Below are 11,595 nucleotides of genomic sequence, written 5' to 3'. Positions count from 1 at the left end.
AGATAGATAGATAGATAGATAGATAGATAGATAGATAGATGGTAGAAAACATTATCATACAATGAAATATAGTTCTGAACAAATTCTGCTCTTCAAATTTCACAAGAAGACAGAGAGAGGAGGAAATGCATCATCACCATAAAGGATTTCATTGTGGCACCAAACATAACACTATCAAATGTTAAAAATCAAAAAATATGATAAACACTAACAGGGGTATTGGAACTGCAGTATTGTGCCAAGTGGAAAGGTAGGGTCAATAAATACTGCTATGAAGAGCTAGAACAGAAGAGATAGCCTTTATTAAGTTACCCAGAAAGTACATATACATCCTAGGAGCTGCTCAGCCCACTTCAGAGTGCATCTCTTTTGCCACTTTTGTAGGCAGTGTGTACATACTTGCTTATTTCCTTCTTCTGAAATCTTTAAACATATTTTTTTTCTTGTATGGAAGAAGAGTAATTAAAGCTGTTAAACTTTAGAAGTCATTCATTGGGTTTTTAATCACACAGTTATAAATAGGTTCACTTGTTTTGTATTTTTACATAGACTCATCCTGTGGCTTAAATTTTCCTGTCCTGGACTCCTGTTCATGGGAAGAGGATCAGCTCTCATCTCAGCTCTACAGAAATAAACAGGTATGGATAGGGAATGAGAACACTGAGACTAGCCAAGTTCCAGAGAGTCCATTCCCCATTCTCCTCTGATTTTCCCTTTATTTTGTCTTGCTTTTTAGCTTTATATCCTGTCTCCTTTTAAATTCACAGTGACTCGGTGTTTGTTGTGACACACAACAGTAATTGTGTGTGCAAAAAGATTAAAAATTAGATGAACAAGCTCACAGAAGCAAAGGCTCTAAGAACACCTATGACTGACCTCTGAGGGTAGCCAGGTCACATGTCTTGTTTTTATTTTCATAGATAGGCAAGGAAGGAGTCCAGTCAAACCTTTAAACCATCTTCCCTATGTTTAAACAGTTCCGTGCAGCTCACTTTCCTTCATACCTACCTGACTCCCTGTGGTTACAATTTTGAGCGTCACCTGATCTCTTTAAATACTTGGTAATGAATGGAATATGCAGTGCACAAAACTGAACAATCAGTGCTAGGGAGTGTAGATTTAATTTAGGACTCAGAGGACTAGGGCTCTTTGAAATTCTGTTCATAAAACAAACAAGAATAGTCAAGTTTAAGAAGGTTGGGGAGCAATGCGTTATTATTAGGTTACAAAACCAATAGAGGGGAGCACTCTTCACCATTGAATGCTTCCTGCAGCTCCAGGACACTCTGGTACAGAAAGAGGAAGAACTCGCTAGGCTACACGAAGAGAATAATCACCTCAGACAATACCTGAATTCTACTTTGGTTAAATGTCTGGAAGAAAAGGCCAAGGTATGTAATTATCTGTTTTATAAGTTTAAGGCAGTGAGTTGACAGAGGAAATCCCTGCATAACACTCATGAATGATTACATGAAGTTTACTGAACAAGGCGTCTTCATGCGGCTTAAAAGGATGGATCCTTACCTTCAGGAAGTATATGACTTTAACAGGATTTTTACATTGTTTCCTAGAAGTTTCTAGCTTCATATTTTAGCTAGACATCACAAAGGGAGTTGTTTAGGGACAGAAGTTAATCAGAGGAACTGATTAGACTACTGAGGAGAGCAGAAATCAAATGTGAAAATTACACAAAGAGAATAATCACCTCAGACAATAGGAGTTCCAATTATGTGGCAGACATTAGCTAAAATTCTTCCTTAGGGTCTGTCTTAGGCTTTTGTTGCTGGGAATAGACACCATGACCATGGCAACTCTTAGAAAATAAAACATTTAACTGGAGATGGCTTACAGTTCTGATTTAGTTCATTGTCATCATGGAAGGAATCATGACAGCAGACAGGCAGACAGGGTGCGGGAGAAATATTTCCGAGTTCTGCGTCTAGTTTCCCAGGCAGCAGGGAGAGATTGCCATACTAGGCCCAGCTGGAGACCTCAAAGGCCACACTGACAGTGACACACTTTTTCCAACAAGGCCACACCCACTATTAGTGATCTTAATTAGGTATTTTAACTCTCTTGATATCATGTCTCCAAATTTAGACTAATATATCATATGGGGGTGTTTTGAAAGTTAATATAATAAAAGTAGGAGGGGGTGAATAGTATTTAAATCAGAAGTTCTGTCTAGATTCAGTTGAATGAGATTTAAATCTAGGCTAAGCAGTACTCCGCCAGTCAATCTTATGCTTGTCTTTATTTATTAATGATTTTAAAGGCATCTGCATCCAATGAGAAAAAAAACATGCAATCAATGGTTTATAAATAATGGTTCTATTTTATTAATTTATAAATACTTTTAATAAGTTACAGTGGATATTGGCATCAGCTTTTACTTCTCTTAGTTGGAATCTTACAAATGTCATCTGCTTTCTTCAACTTTTAAAGACTGAGTAAAGAATGAGAAATAAAGTAATAATTTATTAAGGATATTTACTCAACAAATAGTAGCTAATAAGTTAGTTTTACTTGTGTGGGAACATAAAAGAAATTTAGGCATTTTTTCCTAAGCAATTGGGTAAATAATATTCAAAAGAAGTACAGTTTTCAAATATTGCTTTTCCAGAAATTGCTGTCATCAGATGAGTTTTCCAAAGCGTATGGAAGACTCAGAAAGGAGAAGAGGAAACCCAAAGAACACAGGCAACACCCTGCTGAGATTCCCCAGTCCAAGACAGCCAAGAGAAACCTCTCCACAGAGTTTTCTAAGTGTGAAGAACAGCCTGGGCCCTGTGTGGACCCCTGGGTTCTTCAAATCCTTGGGTTGAAAGACCTCAACACCATTGATGACACCCTACCAGCTAACTACAGTGCCGTCACCTCTCATCCCAAAACATTCCCCAGTATGTCCTCCCAGTTTCTTCATAATAGAGTTGGCTATGCAACTGTCCCCAGAGATCTATGCCTCGACTACGGAGGTGAGAGAACACATGCCTCGCACACCACCCCCATGCTCCAGCAAGACTGTCACTGTTTCCCTAGGCTTTCTAGTCCTCCAGTGGGGGTGCAAACTCTACCTTACCACACTGCAGATGTGTCACCCAACAAGACAGAGGTGGCCTTCTCCACATCTCTGAGCCCTCATTGCAATGTGAAAACTCACTCTTTCCACCAGGGACAAGCCTTTGTGCGTCGAGACCAAGAGGGAGGCTGGAAGTTTACCTGGGTCCCCAAGCAGCCTTAGTGGTCCTTCTTCTATCATGGAGTACTGCCAGGACCTCTGTCCACAGAGACCTCTTGCACATGGACTTGACCATCCAGAACTCAGCATCTTTTGCCTGCCTCCTGCCACTGCCACTGTTCCTCTAGGTGCCACACTTAAATTTGTAAAATTTTTAAAATTGTAAAAAAACCATGCTGATAGGTATCTGCTCTTATTTTTACTCATATCTGACTTGTTTACATATCCATATCTGCAGCTGGCTTTCCCTCGTTGTTTGATGCTTTGAATTACGTTTTCTAATTACCTATGTTGCTTTTCAAGACCAAAATGTACTTTTCTCCTGATAGTCAGTTTAACAGCACATCATTTCTGGTCAAATTATCAATCTGTTGCTTTTATTTCCTCTTCTGCTTGTTTTTGTTATCTGAAAGGTGCTTTTAGAATGAGCCTCAATTCTGTTTAAACATATTTGCTAGTGAATGTTCACAGATTATGGGACCTGCTCATTGACACTACTGAAACCATAGTGTCAATAGTGAGTAATATTATGTCTAGGGATGATCAAATAATTAGCATCCATGGTGATGTTGTCAAAGTGTCTCGTAAACAATGCTAAACTCACTGAGAATCAATACCAATGACAAATTATAGCATTCAAAAGAACTACAGCTACTTTAACACTCTATGTGATCTATTAATCTCTTCTGGTACCTGGCATTGTTTCTTTGAGCAGTATTCTTCAAACTTCTTTGAGTGACTTTCATTAAAAAAACAAAATATCACCACCAACAACAAAAACAGTGAGTTTTCCTAAACTACAGGGAACACTGTCCCTGGAATTTTGCTATAGCTTACTTTGACATCGTCTTATTCTTGTTCATTGTCCATTCAACAATCCCCTCAAAACCTTTGTAGAATGCTCAGTATCCATGTTGAACAAGGCACAGTGGCATATGCCCTGAGACCTACACCAGGACACAGGCTAACCTTGAGAAAGCTACCTCGTCTGTATGATGGCTTGGTTTTCTCGACCCAAGAATTCAGAAGCTAGACCAGATAGTCCGCCAACCTTCTGAGTTGAGTGTGGGTCCCATTAGCATTAGCCCAGCATGTTATCGCAACCTAGCCATCTTTTTACTTTGGATAAAAGATGCAGATTTTATGTAGAAAGAAACATATACAATCAAATCAAGAACAAATGACTTTCCTCAATATGTAAGTTCTGTTTTGGTCACAATATTGTTCACCGTAGGCCAGTTTTGTGTGTTAGAGTAGCCTGGTGAGAGTCTTTTGTATCTACTAATAGAGAGATATTAATATTCTTAGTGTGTATAACTTGAATGCAAATACTAACAAGGATTCATCCCTTTCTAGATTAAAGACATGTTCACTCAAGTTTGTTTCCTTTCCACTCTATTCTTCCCAGAATTAAGTACCTGTCATAGACACACACCTGTTTTGCCTATAGATAGCCCATTGCTATTTCTCTCACACATTCTATCCCAATAAGCCATTTTGCATAATCCATGTCTGACATGTGTACTGTCTGTAATTTTTGTAACAAGGATGTTTCTTTCTTTTTCTTTTTTGCTTTTGTTCTGTGCCTTATTTTGATCATGAAATCAAAGAATCTGTGTTATAATTTTTATTGCTAATCAATTTTGTTTATTATCCAGCAAAGCACTAGTATCCGCTGGAGTGTTTTCATAACAGCAATGCAACAATAGAATTTAGAAAAGCTTTCTCTTCAAAGGAGTGCCTTTTACATTCCAGAATCCATATCCCTGATTGTCGGCATCCGTCTTATTTTAGAATAGCAAACTTAACATTAGAATTGATTGTATACTCTACCAGGAGTTGAGTAAACAATGCAATTATTTTGGAAGTTGAATAAATAGACAAAATTAGCTAACAGGCATTACGTTGCACTGTTTAAGTGCTGTATCCTGTGATGCATGGAGGAGGAAATACTCACGTTCAACACAGTGTATTTTGTGCACAAAGAACAGCCACATATATCACAGCCTTTGAGATAATTTCAATGTAACCAGGTCTCAGCTTGGAGTACAGAATTTATATCCTATTGTTTGGACTTGTTTGGACTTATATTATGAATGGTGGTATCGGAGGAATTGCCACATTTTTGCAACTGTATGTTGAAATTTCTAATATTTATTTGAGTTATATATAGAACATATTTTTTTCTGATATTTAAGAGACCTGAAATTTCATTATTTGAGTGCGTGCTCTGACTTTTCTGGTTTGACTTTGTATCTTGAGCAAACCATCTAATATTTTACAAGACAAAGTGACAAAACCGTCTTTTTCTGAATGTGATGAGCACTTTCATGTGGTGCAAATGATTTCCAACAGTAGATATTTATCCCCCTGGCTTGGAACCAGAATCCTCTTTATTTGCACTAATTTTGTAATATACTTCTAGCTGGATTAGTATTATTGTAATCTAGGGTAATTGATTGCTTCCTTTATTCAGGTATATAAATGAGACTATTGAATAATCTCTGTTCAAAAGGATCAAATATGGAAACAACAGTCTTGAACCTAACTTCACATGACAATTTGAATCTAATGTTGATTTTTAATTATATTTGAAGATTTTCTCTTTAATTATATTAACTATCTGAAAATTTTATACAATGTATTTTGATCATATTCACCAACACCCCCAACTCCTCCCACATCAACCCTCTTTCCTCTCAACCCCTATCCACACAACTTTTCTGGTTTTGATTATTTATGAACAAACCTAATAGATTTAGTTCTTAAAATACAAATATATGGCATAGTTATGTTTTTAAGTATCCTTTAAATCTGCATTTTGTTAGATGAACATAAGCATTTAGTTTTAATTCTTACACAGAATATCAACAAATGTCAAGCACAATTTACTACTTGCATTTTAAATGCTATGATTTATTTGTGATTGAAACTATTTCTAATTATAAGTCAACTTTGTAATGAATCTATGACTAATAAATGACAGAATTTATTTTATTGCCCTTTGACTCTTATTTTACCAACTTCGGCTATAGATTTTACATTATAAAAATATATTTTCATATCCAGATCAGTTTTTTAAAAGTACAATTTTTAAGAATGAAGGAACTGTTTAATAGATATAACCCATGACAGAGTATAATGAGGATATAAAAAATGAAACATGTTTTAAAATCACAGTAGCTGTAAATGAGAGGCACAACTTTAGCATGTCTGATCAAAGCAAGGAATCTGGCTATGGAGAAGAGAGTGTTCCAATGTGGACAGGAGTCAAGTTTGGGATCTCAATAAAAGTGTAATTGAAAGCAGATTCTTTTTTTTACTTTATTTTTTATATTTTTATATTTTTTATATTAATTACAGTTTATTTATTTTGTGTCCCAGCTGCAGCTCCCTCTCTTATTCCCTCCCAACCTCACCCTCCCTCTCTCATCTCCTCTTTACCCCTCTCCAAGTCCACTTACAGGGGAGGTCCTCCTCCCCTTCTATCTGAACCTAGCTTATCAGGTCCCACCAGGGCTGGCTGCAATGTCCTCGTCTGTGGCCTAGCTAGGCTGTTCCTCCCATGGAGGTTTGGGGAGGTAAAAAATCTAGCCATAAAGTTCATGCCAGAGACAGTCCCTGTTCCCCTTACTAAGGAAGCCACTTGGATACTGAGCTGCCATGGGCTACGTCCGAGCAGTGGTTCTAGGTTATATCTATGCATGGTACCTGGTTGGAGAATCAGTCTCAGACAAACCCCTGTGCCCAGATATATTTGGTGGAGCTCCTGTTCGCTCCAGGTATTAATAACTCTCTCTTCTTTCTTATGATCCCCTGCACTCTGCCCAAATTTTGGTTATGAGTCTCAGCATCTGCTTTGATACACTGCTATGTAGAGTCTTTCAGAGGCCCTCTATGGTAGGCTCCTATCCTGCTTCTTGTTTTCCTCTTACATCCAATGTCCATCCTATTTGTCTTTCTAAGTAAGGATTGATCTTCTTACCCTGGGTCCTTCTCCTTGTTTAGCTTCGTTAGGTGTACCGATTTTAGTATGTTTATGAGAAAGCAGATTCTTAAATGGTAATAAAGAAGTGTTTATACAAACAAATCCAACAGAAAGCAGTGTGTGATGAACTTTATGAGCTTAAGAAGCAAGTTGTGTATCATAAAACACTTTCTGATCTCCACCTCACAAATAATTGCCCCAAATGAGAGAAGCAATGTGGCCCTGGAGATGACAAGGGGAATAACAAGGAGAAGAGCTAAATGCACATGAAAACTGAGCATTTTTTCCCAAGTCTGTGCTCTATTCTAGACCATAATTCACAGTGAGAATATTAATATCTAGAAAGAATAGGTAGAAAGTCTTTCTCAGTGTCAAGATTTTGTTTTTGTGCAGTGTCATTTGATTTTCTCTGTCTTGGAGAAAATTATGGCCGAATCTCTCTCTCTGAATTATACTTGAACAATAATATAATGAATGCAGGTATTGAAGCTGTATGAAGAAATATGAAATGTGCAGGTAAATAGGTGGAACAAGAAAAATTACACTGAGTGTAGTAATCTATATTGAGAAATATAAATGCTGCATGTTCTCTTTCATCAGTTAGCTCCCAACTCTAAACCCTTCGATGTGAGTATACAACCTACGGTAACATCAGAAATCAAGAAGTAAATGACCAGAGGCTGGGGAGTGTTTGATAGGGAAATGACAGGATATGAACAGTATGAAGGAGAATGGAGTAAAGAGACTCGTCAAATGGAATAGGCTGTTGCTGTTGTCCTTGATTGGCTCCCAGAGGTTGAAGGTGAATCCCTATTGATGAAGATATCAGGCACTTCAGATACAGCACTCAGGGATCCATGCTGGGTCTAACCTGAAAGCCTCTCCTTGAGGTCTGGCTTTCATACTACTAAAGCCCCATGTGGAGAGAAGTAACCAATAATTCGGCCCAGCTCTAACATCTATGAACCAGAGCAATGGCCAGCATGGCATGATATCCCCAAGTTCAGTGTCATAACTTATACTTTGGTGGTAGCCAACAGCTCTCTAATCGGACTAAGTACTGTTCAACAGAACGGAAATCAGGCATCGTACTAGAAACTTTCCCAACTTTCAAGGGCTAGTGATATCATCTATCTTAAGAAGGACCTACTAACACCACTCTATTAAACCAAACAACTAACTAGATTCTAAACAATTTTCCTTATAGCTGTAGATAAGTATATCTCTTATTCCTCATCAAAGAAGCTTCTTTTTGGAGCAGGCAAAGGTCATTAAAGAGTGCCACAACAGGCCAAAATTCACAGAAAAACTGATCAGCAATTGCCCAGAATCAGTGGATAAAACCTACAATAAAACTTCTGCACCCTAAGTACAGGAAACTTCAAGAAAAGGGGGTTGGAAAGAAATGACAGGGAAGTTATACTCATGATACTTCTGTATTATGATTGCTAAAAGGGACTTGAACAATAACACCAATGATAGACCTGCTTCATAGAAAGGGATAATACTCTTGGGGCCCTATCCCTAGATAAAGAATTACAGAAAGCTAATAGCCCCCGAGACGGAGGAAGAATAAATCATTTTTCAAAGATGAACCCCATAATTGCTTATCTAATACCAAGCAGTCAGTCCTAAAATCATATACATACAAACACCACCAAGCAGACTGAGAAAGTCACATTTGCACATCTATGCATTTATACATATGTGTAATATAACAATTTAAAAAAGAACATAAATCAGAGAGCGATCAGGGGCTAGGGACACATGGAAGAGTGAGAACGAAGAAAGGAAGAGAGGAAAATGATGGAAATATGTATATGAGAAATATGATAAAACAGGCCCAGTTTTCTGGTAACAGCATGAAAACTAATTAAGGCCCAATAAAATGTTCTCTGTGCTTTAATACACAATGGAAGTTTTATGGAAGCCAAATGAGCGTGTGGGCACTGTGGCTGCTGCAGAATGCACCAGGCCTTTGGTACAGAGACCCTGGAAGGTGGAAATGGCTCTTCCTCTGTTATGTCACTGCTACAACCTGTCTAGTTGGAGACTCCAAATCTCACCATGTTTAACAGAGACCTAATTCAGATTTCACAAATTTAGTGTGAGAAAGAGACGGTGGCAAAATATCAAGCAGTGAGTATTCATGGAAAGTATTAATGGGCCTCTTAATGAAAAGACAGAGAAATTAAAATGAAAATAATTTATAATTTCTTTTCCAATTACTTCTGCTCACATGAAAACCTATAGTAGAAATGTACAACTATTTCACAGGAAAGTCTATTAGATGATGGGGACGGTATCGCTAATTGGATAAAGTGCATGCAAAGGATACATTTAAAGTAGTTTGACTAGCTAGACTGTATGGAAACTGAGATCTCTGGGTTTGGGAAGAGATCTTGCCCCAATAAGTACAATGGAGTGCAGTTGAAAAAGATAGCTCAGATCATCTGGGTCTCTATACCCACCCACACACATTCATGTCTGCCCACATACATGTTAACATTTATGCATATACGGCACAACACATACACATGTGTATGTACATAAAAGGCTTTCAGGAAACAGAGTTTATATTCCTTGAGGTGTTGTTGGCATTATTGTCTTTTGTGTGAACCATTTTAGATAATCCGGGAGGACTGGACAGATAGTGGGTGAGGACATACAATGCAGAAGCCATGCGTTTGAGTACTCCAAGAGCTTTCTGTTTTCTCCGTTTTGAAATGGAGAATTAAATAATTTTTCAGGTAAATAATAGATGCTCTTTGGCTCTTGCCTTCACATTTATTCCAGATTGATGATTTGAAATTTAAAAAAGCACAGAAAAGGGTGCTTCAAGGTAATTTCCCATTTCAAGAGAGTCCTTAAATGGATGTCCCACTGGATTGAGGCCTCTATCTCAGGAACCTCTGGAGGGAATGTTCCCTCAGGATTCTTCTTTGCAGGGAATATGACACAGGAACAGCTCTTTAATGAGGATTCTGCCAGACGTCAAAACACCACCTTACATTTGGGCAAAAGGCCAAAACACACCCTTCTTTCATGTTGGCCTCTTGAGATTTGTTACCTTATAGAGGCCACAGCACCCCCCCTTCCTTCCCTGCCTGGCAGGGTGTGGTTCCAGGTGGAATCTGGAAGGGGCACCTGTACAGGTGCTCCCCCGGGGCCACCTGCCCGGTGAGCTCTTACAATGTCAACACCACAGCCTCCACTGGGAGTTAGAACACCATCTTGCCAAAGACTGCCTTTTCTCCTTCGGTGTGAAAAGATCATGACTAGTGCTGCTTGATCTTCTTACTGTACTTACTAAACATTTGTATCAGCAGACTTTTCAAATGATAGAGGGAGAATATACTTTATATAGAGAATAGAAGCATCTCATTAGCAACAATGGAGCCCAAATGGTCTTGAGTTCTAAACTAGAACACTGATGAATTCAAGAAGCACTTGTTTCTTTTTCAGAGCCTTTGAGTACATATTAATGTCTGCAGCAATTACTAGGATATGTTTATGTCAGCAAATCAAACACAACATGCTCAAATATGCCTTCCTTTTACAGTCATGAGATTGTGAACAGAGAAAGAATTTTATAGTTGAAAATATGTGACTCTTCTGCTCTCAGTGTGGCCTTACACATAAACTCTCCTTCTCAGTGCCAGTGTTTTGGCCTGAGAGTGTAGATACTTTGTTTTTTAAAGGGTGATGTACACTTTCAGATTCTATTTTTTATTCTTACCCATCATAGAGAGTTAAGAATATTCCTATTTAAATTCTTAAAAGTAAAGCCTTCAGACTTTTTAAGACACATCATTTGAAATAAGAGATGCATATTTATTTAATTCTATATGTGCTCATTTCAAAATGTGATTTTGTCTCCTAGGGACTATGATATATGTCCTAAAAGTTTTTGAATAGAGGAAATTCAGGAATAGATTTGTTGACAGCATGATATCATGGACATTCAGAAGATGCAAAGTTGTGATTATAAGGAATGCAGACCCAGGTAGGAATGACATAAGAAGACAGACAAGACAAAGTGTGAAATCTGTGATGGAAACCAGCATAGCTGGTTACACGATTTCTTTCCATAAAGGATACATATGTCCCTAGAATCCAGTTTCTTCATAAATAGAATTTCTGTCTATAGTAGAAAGATAATAATGTGCAATGATTCCAAAAGAATAAGGTGATTATTTAAGTGTTGATCCTGTCATTAAAAGGCATCACTCTTCATGTCTGTTTACACTGGCCCTAAAATAATAACTAGTGATTCTAACTTTTATATATTTTCTTTTAAAATACTCAGAATTTCTTAAGATTAAATCAAACATCTCTCAAAAAAAACTGACATAGTTTTCAAACTCCT

The 11,595-nt window shown here is 37.7% G+C and overlaps 1 protein-coding gene across 1 annotated transcript in view; it reads left to right on the top strand.

Moving 5' to 3' along the window:
- The window catches only part of Gmnc (geminin coiled-coil domain containing), a 48,821-nt gene extending 45,580 nt beyond the window's left edge, over positions 1-3,241 (top strand). Inside the window, exons 9-11 of the mRNA XM_055625218.1 lie at positions 550-638; positions 1,275-1,391; positions 2,624-3,241. Coding sequence (XP_055481193.1) covers positions 550-638; positions 1,275-1,391; positions 2,624-3,241 — 824 coding nt within the window. The remainder of the gene's footprint in view (positions 1-549; positions 639-1,274; positions 1,392-2,623) is intronic.
- The last annotated feature ends 8,354 nt before the right edge of the window (positions 3,242-11,595 follow it).

Source organism: Psammomys obesus, unplaced genomic scaffold (genome assembly GCF_907164565.1).
Source record: "Psammomys obesus unplaced genomic scaffold, mPsaObe1.curated_primary_1811, whole genome shotgun sequence".
Lineage (NCBI taxonomy): Eukaryota > Metazoa > Chordata > Mammalia > Rodentia > Muridae > Psammomys > Psammomys obesus.
The sequence above is the reverse complement of the archived record's forward strand: the minus strand, read 5'-3'. Positions and strand labels throughout refer to the sequence as shown.